The sequence below is a fragment of the Cetorhinus maximus genome, chromosome 14 (assembly GCF_964194155.1).
Source record: "Cetorhinus maximus chromosome 14, sCetMax3.hap1.1, whole genome shotgun sequence".
NCBI lineage: Eukaryota > Metazoa > Chordata > Chondrichthyes > Lamniformes > Cetorhinidae > Cetorhinus > Cetorhinus maximus.
In genome coordinates, this window is record NC_135892.1 from 68,630,143 (window position 1) to 68,652,910 (window position 22,768).

The following is a 22,768-nucleotide window of genomic DNA, read 5'->3' on the forward strand; positions in this document are numbered from 1 at the left end:
GTATCCACCACGTGCAGACCTCAGAAGCCATGCTGAGAGGAAACAAAATAGTTCTAAATATCTATTACAGAGTTCACTATACATAAAAAACTTTTTTAAAAATTCATTCGTGGGATGTGGGCATTGCTGGCTAGGCCAGCATGTATTTCCCATCCCTAAATGCCCTTGAGAAGGCAGTAGTGAGCTGCCTTCTTGAACCGCTGCAGTCCATGAAAGTCGATTCAATTCAATGAAATCTCCCTCAAGTATTTAATCCCTTATAAAAACAAACATTTGTATTCATAATCCCCCATCAAAAACAGCTAACCTTTAATAATGTATTTCATCTGTCAATCAAACTGTGAACTTAGAGATCCCCACCGCACCCCCCCCCCCACCCAACCTCTCCCCACCCTGTGATGATGATAGATTGTGGAAAGCACTAAAGCACTGATAATGCTACAATGATAGTACGTAGGATGATGTACAGAAACAGTATTGAAACTACTACAGCAGATTTTTTTTATTTTCATAGGCACAGGCAAGCATTTTTTAATTGTTAAAGGGCTGGGGATTTAAATAGCTTGACAGCTTGGCAGTTCTACATACCTTATCTGCCCTTCAACAGCATTTAGATGCACTGAAAAAATTTGCAATTCAGACACTGCAGGATAAAGCCCTTGCTGCAGTGAAAATAGGATCTGATTAAACTCAGCACTGAATTCAAATAGCCCTGTTGAGTTTGGGTTTCTCTCATGTTAGTCATGCTTCCCCCTGTTCCCCCCCCCCCGCCCCCCCCCCCCCCACCCCACCCCACCCCACCCGCAACAGTAAAAATGGTTTCTGCCAGATGTGGGGGCAGGACCTCTGGATTCAGGGTCTGTATGCCATTTTGGATATGCCACGGAGTCTCCACAACTTGACAAAAATCAAGGCCAAGGAGGAATTTCTTTATTCCCTTTTTAATCCCTTGAATCCTGTGAATTTTTGGAATACCCTAACCCCAGCAGAGTGTGAATGCTCAGTTGATCAGTATATTTAAGATTCCAATCAATAGATTTTTGTACACTAAGGGATATGGGGCCAGTGAAGCAATGTGGAGTTGATATAAATATTGAGCCGTGATCTTATTAAATAGCAAATTTGATGGGCCATGTGGCCTATTGCTGTTCTTATTTCTTTTTTCTTATTAAATTAAATACTGGACTTCATACATTGCAATATTTTAGGCTATTAATAGACAAAGGAACAGGAGGTAGCTATTTAGCTCCTCAACCCTGTTCTGCCGTCATTCAATTAGATCATGATAGATTTATACCTGGACTCCATTTTTCCACCATTGCTTTAAATCCTGGATACCCTTAATAACAAAAAGCTATCTTGGCTTTGATATTTTCAATTGACCTAGCATCGGCAGCTTTGAGGAAGAGTGTTCCAGATTTCCACAACCATTTGTGTGAAGAAATGCTTCCCGACTTCACCTAGCTCTAATTGTTTTGGACTTTCTCAACAGAGGAAATATTTTCTATTTACGCTATCAAATCCTTTAATCACCTTAAACCTCATTCAGATCATCTCTTAATCTTCTGTGCTCAAGGAAGTTCATGCCAAGTTTACACTGTCCTCAAAATTTAACTCTTTTAGTCCAAGTATGATTGGGTGAATATGTGCTGAATCTCCCACCCTGTCTTTCCATCCCCATTGTTTCTGCCACCACCCCACCCCCAATATATCCTTCTTCCTGAAGTACGGTGCCTAGAATTGATGTGGTACAACCAGTGCGCTATACAAGCATAACTTGCATCCCTTTGTATTCCAGCCCCTTTGGATACATTATTATTGTATCTACCCATTATAGCTTTTAGTGATTTCTGTATATGGATCCCTAAATCACTTCCACAGTTCCTGGCTTCTCATCATTTAGCTTCCTTAGGTCCAAAGTGAATGACCTCACACTTCCCCATGAACTCCATCTGCCACCGTTTTGCACACTTGTTTATCTGGCCATATCCCTTTGCAGCTTTCTGCTTCCATTGATGTTACCTACTGTGCCACCTAACTTAATGTCTTCACCAAACTTGTTTATATGGCCCTTTATTCATTCACCCTTACTTGTTACAAAATTGTGTTGCATTTGGTACTGACATGTGTTATTTTATTATTTGCTTAGGGTGAGAAGAGATGTGAAATAAATGCACATGAGAGTGGCTTATTTTAGCTCATCTGTCCAGAAAACCCACAGTTCCACACCATTGGAGAGATGCCAAAGGAAATTTCTAACCAAATATTCATCAACTGCCTGATTAAGACTATAAGAATTCCACAAATAATTAATATACTTATCTAATCCGTGAATGCAGATCTGGACATATTGATTCATGTTTGATTGCAAAAAAAAATTTGGTAAATTGAATTACATTTTTTCTTGGATTATATTTCTCAAACAAATGGTGCACATATTAATTATTTTGCCACTTGGGCTCAGGGGAATAGGAAAAGATAGTCACATGATACCAACAGCCATTTTGTGAATAAATTTGCTGAAATTGGCTTTAGATGTCGTCAGTTTCACCAAATAAGACTTCGTGACAAAACATTTAAACGTGGTTGCGTGGTGGATGCCTTATTATCACTAAATGTTTACTAAATGTTTAAAATCCTACACAAAATACAGAATCTCAAGAATTTTTTTCAAAACTAACCATAGCGGAACAATGATGTCACATCAGCAGATTTTGCAATTGGCTTACTTAATGCCAAGACACGAATTCCAATGCGCTTATGTTTTCAGATCGAATTAAGCTGAATTTTAATTAGCAAGCGGATTTGTTCGTTCTCTTCGTTAATATTTTGACATTCTCAAAAAAAATATAATTTCTCTCTGGCGAAGATTGCGCATTTTTCACAGCGGTGCGATCGCTGGCAGCCGATTGGTCAGGTGTGGTATCAATCACCTCTGGACGCCGCCCTACCTGTGCGCCCGATTGGTCAGCTCTATCTTCGGCTCGGGCGTCCCATTGGTTACTATGCACTTCACTGCTCGGCACTGAATTGGTCAGGAGCCGCGTCACTCATATACGCCCGCCCTCGTCCATACGTTCAATTAGCCCAGAGGGATGTCAATCATCACCCCGCCCCGCAGGAGTCCGCGGCGGCTACATAAACGGCTGCATCCCGGAGCCATTCTCATTCAGTTACGAAGCATCTTCAAGAAGCAGTTTTGTGAACAATTTATTGCACAATACTGGCTTAATTTTTTTTAGAAAAAATACAATATAACCTACAGAAATAGATTTTAGTTTCTTAAGAAGCTATATATTTATATATCAGCGAAAAAAATAAACGACAGCTAACAATGGTAGATGCCGATGGAACAGGATGCCCTGTCACAAAGACAATACCTACTGCTTGCGGTAAAGATGTGGTTATAAATGGCATTAATGGCCATATCGAAGTTGTGCAAGATGGAAAAACGGCGAAAGGTGTTAGGTCCCCGGAGGAGAGGGAAGCCATGCTGACCGGCGATGTGAAGCCGATCCAGACCCGGGTTTACTGTAAACGGTTCCTCATCCTGACCGTGTTCAGCCTCTACTCCATGGTGAACGCCTTCCAGTGGATCCAGTACAGCATCATCGCCAACATCTTCTGCCATTTTTATCAAGTCTCCTACGAGCAAGTCGACTGGCTCTCGGTGGTCTACATGCTCGTATACGTCCCCCTTATCTTCCCCGCCGCCTGGCTGCTGGACAAGAAAGGCTTGCGGACCGTGGCACTGCTGGGTTCCGGCCTCAACTGCATCGGAGCCTGGATTAAAATCGCCAGCGTGAGGCAGGATCTGTTTGGAGTGACCATGTTCGCTCAGACGGTCTGCTCCATCGCTCAGATTTTTATCCTTGGGCTGCCCTCTAGAGTGGCATCAGTATGGTTTGGGCCTAAAGAGGTATCTACAGCGTGTGCTACCGCCGTCCTGGGCAATCAGGTAAGCAGCATCCAGTGTGAGGGGTTTAACCCGGGGGTTGGGGGGGGTTCGGCCGGGGGGTGGGGTGGCAGCTTCGCGCTAATTTCCTCCGCTCTTGCCCCTCTTCACTTTGGGTAAAAGGGGCATCAGCTTGTGGGGTATCGGCAGCCTTCCCGCCTATATTTGGGCGCACGAACGGGGTGACCCGCCCCCTTTTCCCGGTGATGCGGAAACTCGCCACGGCTGGAGCGCCGCCACTTGGCACATTGCCGTTCCCCTCCCCTCCCCGGGGATAGGGGGGGTGGGGTGCGTTTCCCTCGGCGAATGTTCCAGAAGCGGCGTTGCCCCAACCCGCAGTGAAACTTGTTACGTTGCCGTTTCCTCTTCACAACGCGCGCTCTCCCTCTCTCTCTCTACCCTCCCCGTCCCTTAACCTGAGCGAGGTTCAAGAACGACCACCTTGAATTTATGTCTCTCTTAAACCGCCAAAACATGATTATTGGACCTCCCACTCCTTTAAAAATGACGGGACTGGCAATCTCTACGGTTTTCTTAGCCGCAAATGTTTGAACTTGGCTTTATCTTGGATTCCACGCCGTTATCTGCAGTTACATTCCCCTCCCAGCCACGATGCCAGCTTTTAAAAGAGCACATTTACTCTCCCTTCTCCGAGCTGGGGACATGTAGCGCATTCATAACACGTGCATTTCTTAATTTAAGTGGAATTCATCACTTATGTGATTAAAGCAGGAAGTCTTCAAAGAAGATGGCAGCTAAGAGAACATGGCAGAAGAAAATGGTGTCCTGACTAGCATGCAGTTTGTAAGAGTTTGTAATTGGTATCTTGTGTCCATTGTTTATGACCTTTGGCAATGAAATCGGAGGACATCAGCAATGTTGCGCAAGATTATATCTCTTTTTCTTTTGTCTTTCACTGGAGGTAGATCAGCTGAGAGCTGCATCCTAGTCCTCTGGCATCAGGGCAGCCTGTAATTGGCAGGTCATGTGGAACAAGTCACATGTTCTTTTTGTAATGACAAGTTCCTGAAACCCTGGTCTTCATTTATTGGAGCCAGATTGATCAGTGAGCATTCATCTGTTTGAATGATTGACTATCTGAGTCGAATAGCCTGAAATGTGATAGTCCTTGGTTTGCTCTCCTTTTTTGATCGTTCTTTTTGATATTTCCAGATTTCTTCCTCTTATTTGCACTTTGAGATTATGGCATGGTTGGTGGATGTTATTTTGAGGGGTTGATAAGTCATCCCTATTCCATCCCTATTCTGTTCAGGCAGTGGCAGTTTTGTCACCCTGAGATACGCTCTATTTCATGCTCTTAATGATTAATTCTGCATCCACCAATCAGTTCAGGCCTTATTTCTTAACTTTTTTTCACCCCTTTTTTATTACCTTTTTTGGCTTATGGGGGTTTGACATGTCCCTAAGTATTTAGTTTCCACTATATTTGTTTGAGCAACCATTTTTGTTACTATTTGTGTATGCTTTAACATGTTTTCTATTTTCTCTTAAAACCTGACAATAAAGTTTTTTATGAAAGGAAAATTCCAGAACATTTCTGTGCAGTACTGCTGAACTTAATACCTTATTAAAAAAAAAAAGTCCCAAGGAATGGCGACAAGGATTTCCATCATTTTTCCAGCTGATACAGATGTTGGTTAGTTCTCTCAGATTGAAGGGAGAAAATGGAATCAGACATTTTGAGTTTTAATTGCTTCAGACATAACAGACAGGACTAACAAGTATGCCATTCTGTTTTTAATATTACAGTAGCAAAAACAGGTGAGGCAAACTGTATGACACAGCTGTGAGCAAACCTTGTGCTGAAGAAAAACTTAGAATGTTTAGACCAGCTAGACAGAAACTTGAGTGAGGCACTAGATATGTACCTCTCAACTTCCATAAATTAGCAGCTGCATGAAAAATCACAGATGTGATACCATCCACGGGCATAGATTGAATATTGAAAACTTCTGACTTGCAAGCTTCAGGCATAGAACAAACACAGCATTGTAATAACACCCATAAACAACATATGTCATAACAGAGTACAAATAGAGTTCCAAGGAACAAAATAGCATCTTCAAATGATTCTGATGGTAATAACCTCTACACAGAGGACAAGTATCCTGCCCTGCCAGAGGTAAACTCTGCAGATTGTGCGGTAAACAAAACTGCTTCGTGTGACCCTGTCATTCTAAATCAGGGAACGGTTGTACAAAACAACGGAACCCAAGGCTTCAGAAGATGGTGTACAAAATAACACAGCCAGAGGGCGATAACCTGGGCTGTCCATGCCCAAATGCAGAATAGGTGATGAATATGTCAAGTAACCTATCCAAGTCATTGGTGATTGAATTGGTCGTGTTGCACATCCCTATGAAAGGAGTGATAGACACCAGAGTAAGTGCGAGCTTACTCAACAAGAGTGCCTATAACAAACGAGCATTAATATCTTTCGTTGCATGGTGGGCAGCTCTGCTTGAATAATGCATCTTATGATTCTACAATATGGAGCCATGGCTTTTGAAACTTGACCTCATCACAATACAGTAGAATTAGCTCCCAAATCCAGGTATATAAATCTTTTTTGCAGAAGCTATGATCAACGTAATAATGGAATTTCTTCAACATTCAAATGCTATCCAACATACTATATTGGCATACCTGGATAACGGTGCTCCACGCAGCCCAAGTGAGGTAAGAAGCCTACTGGGAATAGTGAATGATTGTGCCAGATGTATACCTGATTTTGTCACAATCACCCAACCCATTACAGGAGCTAACACAAAATTGTTAGTTGGAACTGGGAGCTGAAATGGCAACTGTTTGAGATATGAAAGAACCAAATAATGAGTAACACAATAATGACATACTTACACCCAGTCAAGCTGGCTGAATGTTAAAGACAAATCTAGTCAGCCTAGGCGATGTCCTTTTCTATCCAAAGATGCCCATTTCAGGGTACAGCTGGTGTAATAGATTATTCAATCAGTCATTGACACCTGTTGAATAGCATTTATTTAAAAATAGAATATGAAGCACTAACCAGCACATGGAGCTTTGAACACTTTTGTTTATACCATTTCTGAAGCTCAGCCCACATGGATACTGATCAGTAAACTTCATATATGATAACTAAAAGTAAAAGCTTTTAGACTGGTTTTATAGTCCAATGAGTAGATTAAAATGTGGCATCACGCTTTCAGCCAATTTTCACTTCCATCGTCACTGGCGTCAATCTATGGCTCTACACCAAAAATAATGCTATTACTTCATCTGAGAACAGACCCTTGCTTGAGACAATCTTGAGGGTGGAGGAGTCTTTTTTTTTGTCTATTTTCTGGATTTTTCTCTCCTTTTTAAATTCTGGAAGGGGGAAAATTCTGGGATGCAGCGCCATGTGCTGTGGTAGTCCTTCAATGTCTCCCCAATTGGCTGTTCTTCATTTGTGAATTTGGATAATAAGTGTGGCCTATTAGACTCAGGAACTTAATAGCCAACTCCAATCCTCATCATCAGGTTCCCACATACAGATGTTCAGTACAGTGTGGGGATACAGTACTAAAATGGATTTGTGTTTGTCGCTTTCACTTCAAACCAGTCTTATTACTTCAACCTGTGACACTATATTTCATGGTCACTTGTGCCCGATTACATTAAGCTCTGCCTTCTTTGTGGTGCAGAAACTAATTAACACTGCCCTTCCATCTTTGGATTTTGTATTTTAATCCAGTTTGGACTGGATGAAAAGGTTCCTTGAATGATCCTAACCAGGAAAGAGGTAGGCAAGTTTTTAATTGGGTTGCTAACTTGTGATTTAAGAACCTTCTATGAAATCTTGTTTAACTAGGGTGGCATATTGATACATGATGCTCACACCTCTTCCTCTTTCCCCATCCAATTCTACAATCTATTAATATATCTCCAGTCCCACTCTCGTAAAAGTGTTATACTGGGAACTCATTTGGTGAATGAGAATAATTGGTTTTGACAAGTTTTAGTCGGGAAGGGGAAATGTGGTTTACAATCAACTCCCATACATTGCTGTCCTTTCCTGAAATATCTTAACTGATTATAAATTCATCGATTTGCACCTATCACGTGACAAGGCTTCCATTTGTTGTGCATCCCTAGTAATGGGCTGTCTTGAGTAGAAATTTGAGTTTTAGGAGCATTAGCATAGTGCTTGTTACTGGACCAGTAATTCAAAGGCCTGGATGAATGATCTGGAGACAAGAGTTCAAATCCCCTTTTGGCAGCTGGAGGATTTAAATTCAAGTTAATCAAATAAATCTGGGATAAGAAGCTAGTTTCAGTCATAGTGACCTTGAAACTACCGAGTTACCATACAATTCATTAATACTCTTGAGGAAGGAAATCTGTCCTTGCCTGGTCAAGCCTTTATGTAACTTGACCGAAAGATTGTTAAATATTAATGGTCCTCTGAAGTGGCCTAGCGAGTAACTGTTGCTGCAAGGTGCTGCAACAAAGTTAGAATAAAACTGCATGGACCACCTGGCATCAACGTTCGACATCTGATTCGGACATAACAAAGCAGTCAACTCTGCAAACCGCTCACTACCATTTGGTGACTTGTGCCAAAATTGGAGAACTGTTCCATAGGCTTGACATGCGACAGCTTGACACAGTCATGCTCAAAGAATGAAATGCTTCGACCAGCGTCCAAAACTCCTCAATCACCATCCCTGGTTATATCCTGTCCCGCCAGAGATGGCCAAACAGTGGTATACAGTGAGGAAGGAGTGGTCCTGGGAGCCCACTACATTAAATTGAGAGTCTATGGAGTCTCATAGGATCATCTCAAACATGGACAAGCAAACCCCTTATTGGTTATTGCCTACCATCCTCTCAACTGATGAATCTGTACCCCTCCATGTTGATTACCACTTGGAAGAAGCACTGAGGAATAGCAAGGGCACAGAAGGTACTGAGTAAGAGGCTTCAATGTCCATCATAAAAAGTAGCTTGGTAGCATCACTGCTGACCCAGTGCTGAAGGACAAAACTGCCAAACTGGGGTTATGGCAGGCGGTTAGAGAACCTCACCAACCTATCTGTTGCAGGTGCATCTGCCCAGCATTGGTGGAGTGACCATTGCAGGGTCCTTGGGGATACAAAGTCCTGTCTGCAGGCTGAGGACATCCTTCATTGTGTTGCATGGCACTACCACTGTGCTAAGTGGGAAAGATCCAGAACAGATCTAGCAGCTCAACTGGACATCCCTGAAACCCTGTGGGCAACCTGCAGCAAAATTGTATTCCACCACAAGCTGTAACCTCATGGCCTTGCATATCCCTCACTCTACGTTGCCATCAAGCCAGGGGTCAACCCTTGTTCAATGAGGCGTGGAGGAGAACATGCCAGAAGCAGCACCAGGCATACTTAAAATTGTGGTGCCAACTTGGTGATGCTGCCACAGTACTGCATGCATGCTGAACATGCAATGGACATCGCTAAGCGATCAAATGACCAATGGATCAGATCAAAGTTCTGCAGTTCTGGCACATCCAATTGTGAATGGTGGTCGATACCAATTAAAGCATGAATGGAGGTAAGGGAGGATGGGGGTTAGTTGGGAGTTAGGTTTCATAAGTATTCCCATCTTCAGTGATAGCAGAGCCCAGATGTGAGAATGAGGCTGAAGCATTTGCAACCATCTTTGGCCAGAAGTGCTGAATGGATAATCCATCTCAGTCTCATCCTGAGGTTCTCCACCATCATAGATGCCAGCCTTCAGACAATTCAATTCACTCCACTTAAGAAGCAGCGGAGTGCACTGAAACAAAAAAGACTACGGGCCACAACAGCATCCCAGCTGAGATGCTGAAGACTCCAGAACAAGCAGTCGCTTTAGCCATGAAGCTCCCATACAGCTGTAGCTGGCTTTGGTGGGGGGAGGAGGAGGGTGATCCCTCCATTGGCTAAAATCATACCTAACATAAAGGAAAGCAAATGTGGTTGTTGTCCATGTTGTAGTTGATCAATTACCTTTTTAGCCCATCACAAGGTAAAAAGCTAAGGATTTCAGTGTCGAGTTTAATTTGCTGCTCCTCGGATAGTGAAGGGATCTGTGCGCGCATACAACGACACTGGACGTCATTCGGGCTCGGGCTGATGAGTGGCAAGGAACATTTGTGCCTTGGAAGGTCAATAACCATCTCCAAGAAAGTTTAACCACCACCTCTTGCCATTCAATGACATTACCATCACTGAATTCTGGGGTTCACCATTGATCAGAAATTTAACTGCACCAGCTGCATATATATTGTGGCTACAACAGCAGGTTGTTCTCCACTAAGTGACTTGCCCCTTGACTCCCCAAAACCTTTCCGCCACCTGCAATAGAGAAGTCTGCACTGGAATACTCTCAACTTGCCTGGATGAGTGCAGCTCCAACAACACTAAGAAACTTGACACCATCCAGGGAAAAGCAGCTTGCTTGATTGGCACTCTATCCAACACCTTAAAACGTTCAATCCCTCCACCACTGGTGCATACGGCTGCAGTATGTGCAATCCTTCAGATGCACTGCAGCAACTCAGCAAGGATTCATTGACCTCGCAATCCTCTGGCCCAAACCACCCAAGAGTGACGTGGGTAGTATGCACGTGTGAACACCACCACCTCCAATTTCCCCTCTGGGTTGCACATCACCCTGACTTGGAAATATTTTTCGGGGTCAAATTCCTGCAACTTCCTCCCTATAGGAGTACCTTCACCACAGGGACTGCAGCAGTTCAAGAAAACCCTTCTCGTGCACAATTAGAGGTGGGCAATAAATTCTGGTCTTCCCATAAATAAGTTATGCAGCTGAGTGGCTGCTAAGCTACTTAAGAAGTTGGTTAAGAGTCAACTATGTATTATATCATAAGTACTTGTTGCCCTCTGATACCCACCAAAGCAGTCATGATTCCAGTGGGGCTTGAAGGGAATTGGTGAGAACAATCCTGTCCTCCTAGGGAACCGTGTGCACAATTCCAACAGAGGTTAGCGGTGTTTGTGAGCTGACATTTTTTTCCCACTCCCAGTTTCCCATCCCAAAACTTCGAGGTGGTACAAAAACAAATGCCTACTCTAAGGCTGCTATTTTCAGCGAGCACATAGTAATACTCGATCTTGTTTTTGATTTTCTTCAGGCCAAGTGTGATGTGTTCCATTCTTAACTGATGGGAAGAGCAGGCAATATTTATCTAGTGGTTTAGCCTTTACTTAATGATATTGTTCAGGTGCAAGAGCTAGATTAGAAAAAAAAATTATACTTTTGTTCCATTGGTGAATCCTTCGGGAGATAGCACAAAAATATAGCTTTTTTAGTTAAGATTATTATTGGATTATTACTTGATCCCTCATTTTTTTTCTTAGTTTTCCCTTTCAGCTTTTGCATTTTGTAAGGGTGCCATCTTTAGAAGCTTTATTTCTTTTGAACCTTGTAATAGTGTTTATTTTTAATAATAGATTTACAGGAATTGTTCAAAAATGCAACCACTCAGATCTGGAGAATAATGAAAACTACCCAACAAAACAATATCTTTCTGTATGGGACATGTATGTCAAAAATGGTGATTAAAAGCTTCAAACAAGGCTAAATTATTATTCAAAATATAGATTCAAATAGCATCTGCCTGTTTATGTTTCCAACATTTCTGTCAGGCCACAATTCTGATCAGTGTCTTGCTCGAGTGGAAACTGCAGAAATGTTGCTCCATGCAGTGATGGGACTGATAGTTCCCAGTTATTGAGTTTCTACTCAAGTTGTAAATAGCGGCTAAACTATTTGCAGGAAGAGAAAACTTTAGACTATCACTTCTGGTTTGTTACAAAAGTTGGGATAATCCCTGCTAATGAAATACCCTTGACTGCTGAAGAGGAAACAGTAGTGAGTATCAGCTCTGTCTTCATCAATTAGACAGACTGTGAAGGGAGCCCCAAGGACAGATGGAACAAAGGCTCAAAGGCCCACAGATTTAGTGAAGAGATGCTTCAAATAGACCTTAGGCTGTGCTACTCGTTTTGTGCAACACCTTTCTAATTGGAATCCTAATCAGCAATTGTTGCTTCTTTGAAGTGATACTTTGTAACTTTTATAAATATTACAATAGCAAGTGAAATCTTTGTATTTTGAAGTAGATATTTTCTTTTCTGTTAAGTCTAATATCATCAGTGTGATGATCAGATCATAAGCAGAAACTCATCAAACACAAGTAGCGTGTTGTGTACCTGACCACGTTCTCCATTGTGAATTTTTCTTAATACTAAATAACGTGACAATGACATTTTGATTTATTCACCTTTATGCTTTGGGTGACACATTTAAATTTCAAGTAGATTATTTTGAGAATGTACAAGCAATTAAGGTGGCTTAAGTTTAAGTTTAAACAAAGATAAATTATTTGCAAATATTATTAGTATTTAGACCAAAGCTGAGATGTACAATTGATTTTCAGGAAAAACAGTGAATCTAACTAGCTAAATTAGATGACCTAAAGTTTTTTCCTTGGACACAACATGGAAGTTGGATCTGAAAATGTGTCCAGCTCTTGTTTTGCTAATGTCAAGTTACTCCCAAGTATCCTCCCAAACTCATTAGAATGCCCAAGCTTAAAATGGCCATAAACCAGTGTAACCAGCTGAGGGTCAAGGAAATGCCAAACCTACATTAGCTATTTTCTTGTTTGTGTCTTGAGTTATAACTTATTTAATCATTCATGTACAACATGTTGAAGAACCTAAAATTTTCAACTTGTAATGTGCCTTCATAAGTATAAATCGGGCCTTGGAGGATAATTAAGGAAAACACGCTCCAAAAATTTTTAAAAACTGAAAAATGAGTTTGTGTTCTACTATAATCTGGCTATAATGTTGAGATGCTTCAACACCTCCCCTCCACCCACAATGTAATGTATTTGGAGGACACTCATTTGGTGGGTTGGGAACCAGGTGCAAGGCCAGTTTTGTGGGTGGAGGTTCATTCAGCCACAGGTTTAATTGATGGATGTAAAAGAAACTTGGGCGGATAGCTCACTATAGGCCAAAACTCCCCAGTCTTTGAAACTGCGTAATTAATTTTCATTCAGGTTCCAAGTGTTAACAGTGCAAGCGCAGAGGGACCTCCAGGGCAATGTATTTAATCTTGAGCTGCCGAACTCCATTAGAAGTTTCAGACTTATAAATTGTAATTTTTATTTAAATGTAACAAATGCTATATTTTTATGTTTGATTTGTGTTTTTGTTTCACAGCTTGGTGTGGCTTTTGGTTTTCTTTTACCTCCAATTTTGGTGCCTAATACTAAAGATGATCTTACTCTTATGGCAAGAAATATAAGTATATTGTTCTATGGGACAGCAACAATAGCCACAGTGCTCTTCATCTTGGTTGTAGCAGGTAAGTTTATTTTCTTCTCAGAACTTGAAAGTCAAATAGCAGTTTATATTGATGGCTGGTATCTGAAGGTATGTATCCATAGGCTTGGTATACAAATATAGTGTGCTACAGTAGTAGCACTAATTTCTTTACAACATGGAAAACAAACATTCACTCCTCAATAGGAAAGTCAGCAGCTAAATACACGGGTTAATAGACTTTGCTTGGAATAACGTTCTGAATCCATGTAATTGCTTGTCAAACCACTCTGGTTTAAATTTGTGCCCAAGGACTCAGTAAGCTTGAGTTAGCAATTGCCAAGGTACCAACTACGGTCAAAGAATCACTTTGGACACTGTTGGGTAAAGTATCATAGCTGCTGCAGAAATGTACCATGGATGTTCAGGACATGGGTGTGATGCCTGAACTTCAGAACATAGTCCTTTGCTTATAGAGTGATACAAAATATTTCAAGGCCATTTTGGCTAAATCAAAGCAATTAACTCTTAACATCTGTGTGGATTTGCATTGAAGCTAAACTCAATATTGTATGTAGTTGTGGGTAAGGAGGTCTTGTGGCACAGTGGGTAGCATCCCTGCCTCTGGCCAGAAGCTCCAGGTTCAAGTCCCACTTCATGACTTCATGGCCATGGAAGCCAAACAGGTTGATGGAAGGCAGTGAGAGCGTGTGAATTTCCCAGTCAGCCATACTGCAGAAGGCAACAGCAAACCACTGCAGTACTTTGCCAAGCATAACCATGGTCCAATCCAGTAGAATGCCATGGTTGCCAGTGCCCTTAGGGCACGGTACCCAAAGGAGGGAGAGCTTTGGTAATCCTGCATTCAAAAGAAACTTAGTGCATTGTTTCACTGTAATAGGCAGTTATAGCTGATTTTAGGGATAGTTCGTCTAGAACTGAATGGTGTAAAATAAATATTTTTTCTATGTGACAAATCAAAGAACTTACCTCAGTCCCAAATGCTGCCAAATAGTAGTTGACATATATATTGCATGCAAATGGGATGTAGACACAAATGCCCAACTGGCTGATACTGACTCTCTCACAGCTTCCTCCAAATTTGGATTGTCCAACCAGCAAGCCAATGACATCAGGTTGCAGGGCGATGGACAGCCATGGAGCCCAAGGATTCGGGCTCGAGAAAGCAGCATTAAAGCAGCGGTGGCTGAGCGCTCTACAGCTCTGGGGATTTGCACCTCCCCCTTGAAGTGGAACAAATGCCCAGTGTAAACAATAGCAGTATTTATGTACAACATCTTAACACCTAGCAGAGTATCTAGAAAAGAAAAGAAAAATCTCCTTTTAAAGAAAGAGATTGGAAACCATGTGGATCCCAGTTGGACAAGCTATCCAGTAGCTGGTGTTATTTTGAAATGAACTGCATCCACTTTTCCTGACTAATTCATGATGTTTCCTAGTCTTCTGCCAGGAGTGTGAACCATAAGAATTGTAAGAATTTTTTGGATTAGATTTAGAATTTAGAGTCATGTAGGTCAAGAAGATGCCATTTGGCCCATCACCCCTATTGTTAGCTCTGAAGAAACTGCAATTAATCACACTCCCATGCACTTTGCCCATATAGGCCTGCAAGTTTTACTTTTCAATGTCTATCCAATTTCTTCGGCCAGAATCAGAGTTTACTTATGAAAAAAATCAGTCTTAATCCTTTTAATCAGTATCTTATTTTTCTAATATTTAATAGAAATTGAGCTGAGTCCAAGTTTGAACCATCTGTATTCATTGTTGACAACCTATTCCTATCAAGATTTGGACTGTCAAGTTGGGGTTTGGATCCAATGGAGGGTTAATTTATTCAGTGCCCAGCATAGGAGAAGGACAACTGCAATTGAATTTGTAACAGGCAAACAATTGATTTTGTAAAACAATGGATGAAATATTTAAAAACACTATTTGTGCATAACATGTCGAAAGTAACCAAGAAAACCAAGTGACTGTCCATACACTGGACTGCGATAGACATCATATCTTTTGTTTTTTAAATAAGGCTAAATTATAAATAAACCTTAAGAGACTTTTTGGTGATCTCATTACTATAAGTAGCTCTTGGATTAAGTTATCTAGGTCATGTGTCTACTGTTTCTTTCCCTTGGTAGAATCTGGCGATGTCTGAGCTAGAATCTGAAGATCTAAGTAGAAATTGAAAATGCCTTGCCTTGATCTCCAAATATAATTTTTAGAAAGAAATACAAATGAATGCTAATGTTGCAGGAGAATAGAAACTCAACATTCTAGAATTAATACGACCTTTCTTGCATCACAACTGGTTAGTTTTGCTACACAAATTCTCCCCATCGCTCTCTCACCCCCTATATCTTGTGATGTTGTTAAGTTGCAATTTGACATACTATGCTTAGCTTCTTGTTTTTTTTTCCTTCTAAATAGTATTCAAGGAAAAGCCTCCCCTTCCTCCAAGCCAGTCCCAAGCAGTGCTTTTGGACACACCTGATGAGTATTCCTACAAACAATCAATTATAAACTTGTTCAGAAATGTTCCATTTGTGCTACTGCTGCTAAGTTACGGTGAGTAATTTCATAATTCCTATTTTAATTGTAATTTGGGTTACTCAACATTTCAGTGATATATGTTTCAAATTTTTCACTCCATTTTTTGTTTTGTAGTTAACCTTTACTTTGTTGAATGTTCTTCATAGCTGTCAGAGTGACTGTTCTGAAGTTTTTCTAGTTTTCCTGATCCAAGTCTTTTAGTCATAGAAAACTACTGTCAATATATACAAATCACAAATCTGCTATTGCAGGGAAAGCACTGAAGTACTGTGGTGCTACTATGGCCTTAAAGAAAAGCACTCCTAATTAACTACTATGATTTTTCTTCATGCCTTCATACCAGCAGTACTCACCTGAGTGCATAGTCTTGTGTCCAAGTTTTGCTTTGTCAACTTAGCCTGTTAACAGCTGACTAGTTTGGCCAAATGCATTACATATTATACATAGAACAGACTTCAATTTTGTTGAAACATGAAAGGATTTTACTTTTTTTAAAAAAAAATTTTGAATTTTACTAGTAACCCTGACTTGAAACTATTTTAAACATACTTCCAAGCTCTGGTTTCCTGTAGGTGTTTGCTCTTGGTGGAGTAAAGTCCAATGGTACTTTCAGTTCTCTGGTACTTTGTCATTCTTGTGAAAGCCTTTGCAATATAGCTGAATGGCATTGTAGCTGACCCTCTCATAGCTCAATGTATGTATCAGTATATGGGTACTTTCCAGGATCACCTCGATGGCGAGCAGAAAATGGAAGCTTAGGGTTGTTTGGGCCAGGTACTGCGCTGAGATGCCTAACTCAGCGTACAAAGAAATTTCATATAGCTTCTGTTGATATGATTTAGTTAATGGCATACTTGTTTAAATTTTCCAAAGGATGATAGTTTGTTCATGAGTTCTGATTTGTACTCTGAAGTTTTGGCTATATAGTTCAATGTTTGTTGATTCCCAGTATGCATTAGTTGGACATGTTGAGCATAGGGCTGATTAAGACTTCTAGATATTTTTCAATTCCATCCTGAGGAAATAAGCAGGAAAGGTGGGAGTACAGTCGAATATAACTTACCTGAATTGAAATTGATAGTTTTAAGAACTGTATTACTATTGTCAGCTAATGTATTACATATGTTTTTAATTTGTTCAGGTATTCTGACAGGGTCCTATTATTCTGTAGGAACACTGTTAAATCAGATGATCATCACTTACTATGAGGTAAGTTGATAATCTTTTAATATAAAACTTAATTTTTCTTGAAATACTATCTTCAATTAACCCTAAAAGAACTGATTTACCTGTGAAAGGTGATTTATCTTCATCAGTAAAATGCACGATTACTTGACCAAAATTCAGTGTTCTGCTTTACTTAACAAAAGTTGATTCCTGAAAGCACAGATTACTTTGAAAACAGTTGTATTTGTAGCCATGTAGAGTATTTTGAGTTTAATTGTATTAGTAGTAAAATCTATTTTTTATTTTTATTTTGAAGAACAGCTATATAAGGTTGTGTCAAGACAAAATCACTAATTAAATTAGATATAAACTTAGCTTAAGCAGGTAGTGCAGATTTGTTTTGGGATTTTTGCTGTCACTGATAATGGAATCTGAGATTGGTAAACTCTGCTACATGCATTTATTTAACTCTTACATAACGTAGTTGCCTTCTCTTCACACAGTATTTCTGTCCACTGATTTGGTTTACGAAAGAGTCAACACTGAATTTAGCTCTTGAGCCGCTTCTTGAATTCTAATGGTGATTCGCAGTTCCACATTCATGTTATTTCTCATCCCTTGTTTATTTTAGCATATGCTAATTTATATTTATCTTGTGTATATAGCACCAGTTTGCTACACATTGTTACAGATCCACAAATACTTTTTCTTTAATGACCTGATTTGAGTCGAATAGTTACTCACAGCCTTAGTTGACCTCTGACCTAGGGAGTTTGCAAGAAAGTTATAGTTGCAGTTTAATTGCCAATGACAATAAACATCTATGCTAGCAGAGCTCCATGGGGAATTTACTAGTACCGTGTTATACAAGAATGCAAAATTTCATATTTGAATTCGATCTGTTTTTGTTGCAAGGGAGAAGAGTTGAATGCTGGGAGAATTGGACTGACTTTAGTGGTAGCAGGGATGGTAGGTTCCATCATCGCTGGTCTCTGGGTGGACCGAACAAAGACATACAAGTGAGTATAGTTGTCAGCACTCACTGCAGTCAATGTAAGTGGTGAAGAAAGCAAATCTTTCTTAGGATGAAATTCAGAGTGTTACTGAAATCCGTTTTAGTTACTTGTTCTTGGGCAGCTCTAAAAGATCAGTTATGATGATTCTACATTTTAGGCATCAGACTAAATGTGATAATGACAGCCTCTTTGCGAAAATTCTTGGTTTTAAGTACTATGCTTCTCAGGCTTAACGTTTTTTGCTGGTGCCAGTTTGGAAATGACATTGTGCCATTAGGCCTACAGAGTCCTATCCTGTGAATAGCTTAGGATAGTGGCAACTCTTCAAGAGTCACTTGCTATACTGACTCAGCTGTGGCTTGCTACCCAAGTATTTTAACTCTGTCTGAGACCTTGAATTATTAGGTTTCTGGTAATTGAGATTATAACGTACAAATGTTTTATAAAAGTAACATTCTTCTTTCAGTTTGCAATGTGGCTATATATGCATGTATTTTAGAATGTAAATATATTTCTTTCAATGTGTGTCTTTCTCCTCTTCCTCTCTCCTCTCTCTACCCCCTCATCACTTCAGTAATAAAGGATGAAAAAGCTCACCCATCTCACCTGGTTAGAAATCTGTGGTTCTTTTCATCTACTTTTAGGCCCAATCTCAAGACTTTTTCCTTTGCAAAAGCTGTGTTTGAACTCACATCCAACTCCCTATTGCCATTCAATCTCCAGTTAAATTATTCTCAAAATGGCATTTTGGGTGTTCTAGGTGCCTATAACAGAAAGTTCATTAGGTCATCTCTTGAATAAACTGCTGAACAATTTGCTGATAAATTGAAGTATCTGAATTTCAGTAACTAATTCCTTAATCAGTTATCCTATTATTCTACACAACATCTAATGTTCTAAGAGAGTCAGCTAATTATAAGTGTGAGACAATAATGCAAAATTACAACGGAAAACAAGAACTCAACCGGAATCCAAATTTAGGAGTTCATGCGTGTGCAAGAAAATTGACAGGATTTTTCCTAGAATTTTTCATCTTGAAACCTTGATATAGACATACAAAACCAGTTAGCACTTGCTCCACCTGTCCATATTCTTAATAGTTTATTATAGCAATCTGAATATTTGTGCCCAGATCCATAAGTCAAATTTGCTTTAATCGACTGAATGAATAATTGGCAATTTATTACAATTCTAATTGTTAGCTGCTTTTTAAAGCCTTTTCTTTTGGGGCTAAATATGTTTTTGCTAGGTTTTTCAAAAACAGAAGGATTCAGTTAAAACTGAGACTAATGCCTGTTGATTTGGCAAGCTACTTGAATTGCTGTTCATATGGACTTGCACTTAGGTTTTGGGTGCAGGAAATTGCTTTCAGGTGTTTATAAACCACTTCCCATGTCCACAATTTTTGATGAGTTACTGATATGGTACTTGCCATTCATTCTGTTAAGCCTGATCTATTTATGATCATGGCTGATTTATCTTGTCTCCACTTAGCTGCTGTTGGCCCATATCATTTGATAACTTAATAAAGCTATCTGTTAATATAGAAGCGAAATACTGTGGAAACTAGGAATTTGAAACAAGATTTGTCCGTTAGGCCATGGCCACCATTAGGAAAAAAAGTCCAAGGATTTAAAGGGGCTTTGCAACTGTTAACGCTTGGTCTGAGCTTAGTGGCAGCCATTGCCCTCTGAGTTTATGACCTCACTGGGGGTTGTCCCCCACAGTTTGGGAAGCCGTGATTTAAACCATAGTATCATCTTGGTGAATCTGCACTGTACCCTCAAAGTCCAATATATACTTCCTGATGTTTTGTGCCTAAAATTAAATCTGGTACTGTGGATGGGCTCTGACCAAGGTGCTGTATAACTGAAGCATCACATCCACACTTATGCCTTCCAACCCTCTTGAGATAAAGGCCAATATTCCATTAGCCTTATTGATTACTTTTTATACTTTATTTGCATGGCTCTTGTTGCATTGTGACATCTATAATAAATATTAAACCTTTAGGTGGGCAAATGTTCCATGCTATAAAAGATGATGAGTAATCAGTTGCACTTTTTCATAATGTTGTTGAAGGAAGAATGTTGGCCAGGATACTGGGTGTTTCATGAATCAGTATGCAGTTGTGTAAAATTTGACTCGTGGAGAGCTGCAGGGGTATAATATTAACCTTAAGCCAGAGTTTGAAGGAATTATTGCACATTTGATCACTTCTCTAACCAAAAAATAATAATTTGAACTTATTTCAATACCCAAAATTGGTGTTTTTATTACATCTCTAGACTTTAAATTTATTTTTCAAAATGGGGAACTTTGTAACCCTTTTTGCCTGTGCTTTGTGACAGTGGGCAGCAGTGTCTGTTCTATTGTCTGCTAACATCAGTCATTGAAGACTATTACTCACTGACGTCAATTAGTGGGCAATAGTGAAAACGTTCTGATATGAAACAACTCTTCAGCCAATTGTGTTTAGCATTTCAGTGGAAGGTATGATTTTTTTTAAAACACTTATTGTATCAACCCTATTAGAAATCTGTCTGCTTATTTGTACCTAATTTGGCATGAACCAGTGGCCCAGAATTTGCTGGGAAAATAAATGAGTTTAAGGTGCATGCCATTATTAGTGTGTAAATTGTCCAGTAATTTGTGGTGAGACTGGCAGTTTGTCAACAACCTCTCCAAGAGTTTCAGGAAATTGCTGCATTTACACATCAAATACCAATTAAGCTTGCCATAAAAAGTTGGGGCTGGTACTTAGAAGTGTTAGGATGCTTTTAATTACTAAATTTATGTTCCTGCAATGCCACTCAACCTCTGGCATAGAAAAGGAACGATTGAAACTGGAAACTGATTCATGCAGGTAGTAAATTATTCTTTGAATTAAAAAAAGAACTCTTACTTTCCTTTATCTCACTTCCTCTCTTAATCTAATCTTTCCTCCCGTCTCTTTATTTCATTCTGTACTTAATTTACTCTAATTCACCCTACTTCCTTCTCTGTCATTTCCTGTTTTTGTCCTTAAATCTCATTGGTTAAGAGGATAGACTGTTGGTCCTTTCGTTCACGAAGGTTCCAGCTACCCCATTATACTTCAGCAATTTGCAACACAAAATCTTTTTGAGCTGGAGGTAAGGGAAAAAGTCTTAACTTCGCAGGGCACGCTCCAGCAAATTCTGGGCCAGTGTCTCTTTCAATATCCACTAGAAGAATTTTGAATACTTATCTAGAAATTTGTTCTTAGCAAACATACTTCTTCATTGTTAAATATATGCATGTTTTTTCCCAGTAGTCCAGAACTAATGTACTGATATGAATGTTGTATGGGAATTCTACCTTAAATTCTTTTTCTCATTTGCAGGCAAACCACCCTTGCGGTCTACATTATCGCATTTATTGGAATGCTCATTTTCACCTTCACATTAAATCTTGGTTACCTCCAAATCATCTTTGTCACAGCAGGAGCCTTGGGGTAAGAAACCATTCTATGTTTCAACAAAATAGACTAAAGAATGTTCTTAATGTTTTGTCTATCTCTTTAAAAAATTCAGATAACTGAGAATGTTATTGTATATGCTGTTGCATTGAAAATGTTAGCTGTCAGAAATGTTATTCATTGAAGTGATGTTTTGAATCTGTATCTAATTTAGATTAACTTGTTAAATGGTCGTGTTAATTTTACAGCTGGATTTACTTAAATCTTTTAAGATGCAGTATTTGATAATATGGAAATTTGCCAGAAAGTTTTGGTGACCCTTTTTCCCTTGCCAACTCTCCTGCCTGCTCTACTGGGTATTGACTCCTTGCTAGGGTATAGTTTCAGCTTGATTATATGTAAGCCTTGGTACTGATTGTCATCAAAGTATTCTCCTTCAGTGGGTATCACATTTCAGTCCTACCTGTTCTGACATGATACCTACACACTTAAATTTTCTGCAAGGGTCACTGGATAGCAATGCAAATTGGGAACTTGGCCTTCTTTCTATTCACCCCGCTACACCACAGGAGTAAGTTCCATTCTGTTGTCTGTACCTCTCTATTGGTTAGAATTGGATTAAAACACAGGAACCTTTTGGTCTGTTTGAGCTATTCACTAAATAAACTTGCAGAGTAATAAGGGGAGCCTGATATCTCTGACTTGATTTAATTTATCACCAAATGTATTTGGATTGAGTGAGCAAATACCGGTAATTAGGTAACTTTTGCAACTTAATTTTTTTTAGTGAGTTGAAGTTGGTAATTTTTGGAAAGTGCAAATATATCTTGGGAATAGAATTTATAGGACTGCTAGAGTCCCAGCAAGTGCAGTCTCAACACTGACAGCAACTCTTAGCCTGCATACTCCAGAGTGACTGTAAAAGATTTTTGGTCAATATATAAGACACTTAATTGGCATCCTAGAAGAATAAAATAGAACTTGGAACCATGATTAGAACGTCTTGTAACCATCTTTAATCTCTACATCTGTTAATAAACAAAGTTTGTTATAGTACGGCACCTAGAAATTAATCGTAATTCCCATTGTGACCCGCTCAAGAATTTAAATTTAACAGTGTAACTGGCTATAGTTTTGCTGTGGGCTGTCATTTTGATGATTGCTGCCGCTGCTGTAGCAGTCACAGAGTCCCAACATTTGTATTCAAATAACATCTTGTTTTTGTACAAAACATGGGGCATCCATATTTTTTTAATGCTGC

At 39.6% G+C, this 22,768-nt stretch overlaps 1 protein-coding gene across 2 annotated transcripts in view; it reads left to right on the forward strand.

Moving 5' to 3' along the window:
- Positions 1-22,768, forward strand: part of flvcr1 (FLVCR choline and heme transporter 1) — a 48,075-nt gene that overhangs the window by 6,220 nt on the left and 19,087 nt on the right. The window contains exons 2-7 of one of the 2 annotated variants that reach the window (XM_078557042.1): positions 2,150-3,958; positions 13,216-13,360; positions 15,763-15,900; positions 17,027-17,094; positions 17,968-18,071; positions 21,433-21,543. In XM_078557042.1, the coding sequence (XP_078413168.1) occupies positions 3,335-3,958; positions 13,216-13,360; positions 15,763-15,900; positions 17,027-17,094; positions 17,968-18,071; positions 21,433-21,543 (1,190 nt within the window). In that variant the 5' untranslated portion in view covers positions 2,150-3,334. Of the gene's footprint in view, positions 1-2,149; positions 3,959-5,803; positions 6,656-13,215; positions 13,361-15,762; positions 15,901-17,026; positions 17,095-17,967; positions 18,072-21,432; positions 21,544-22,768 lie in introns of those variants that run through there. The other variant, XM_078557043.1, reaches the window with a different exon arrangement.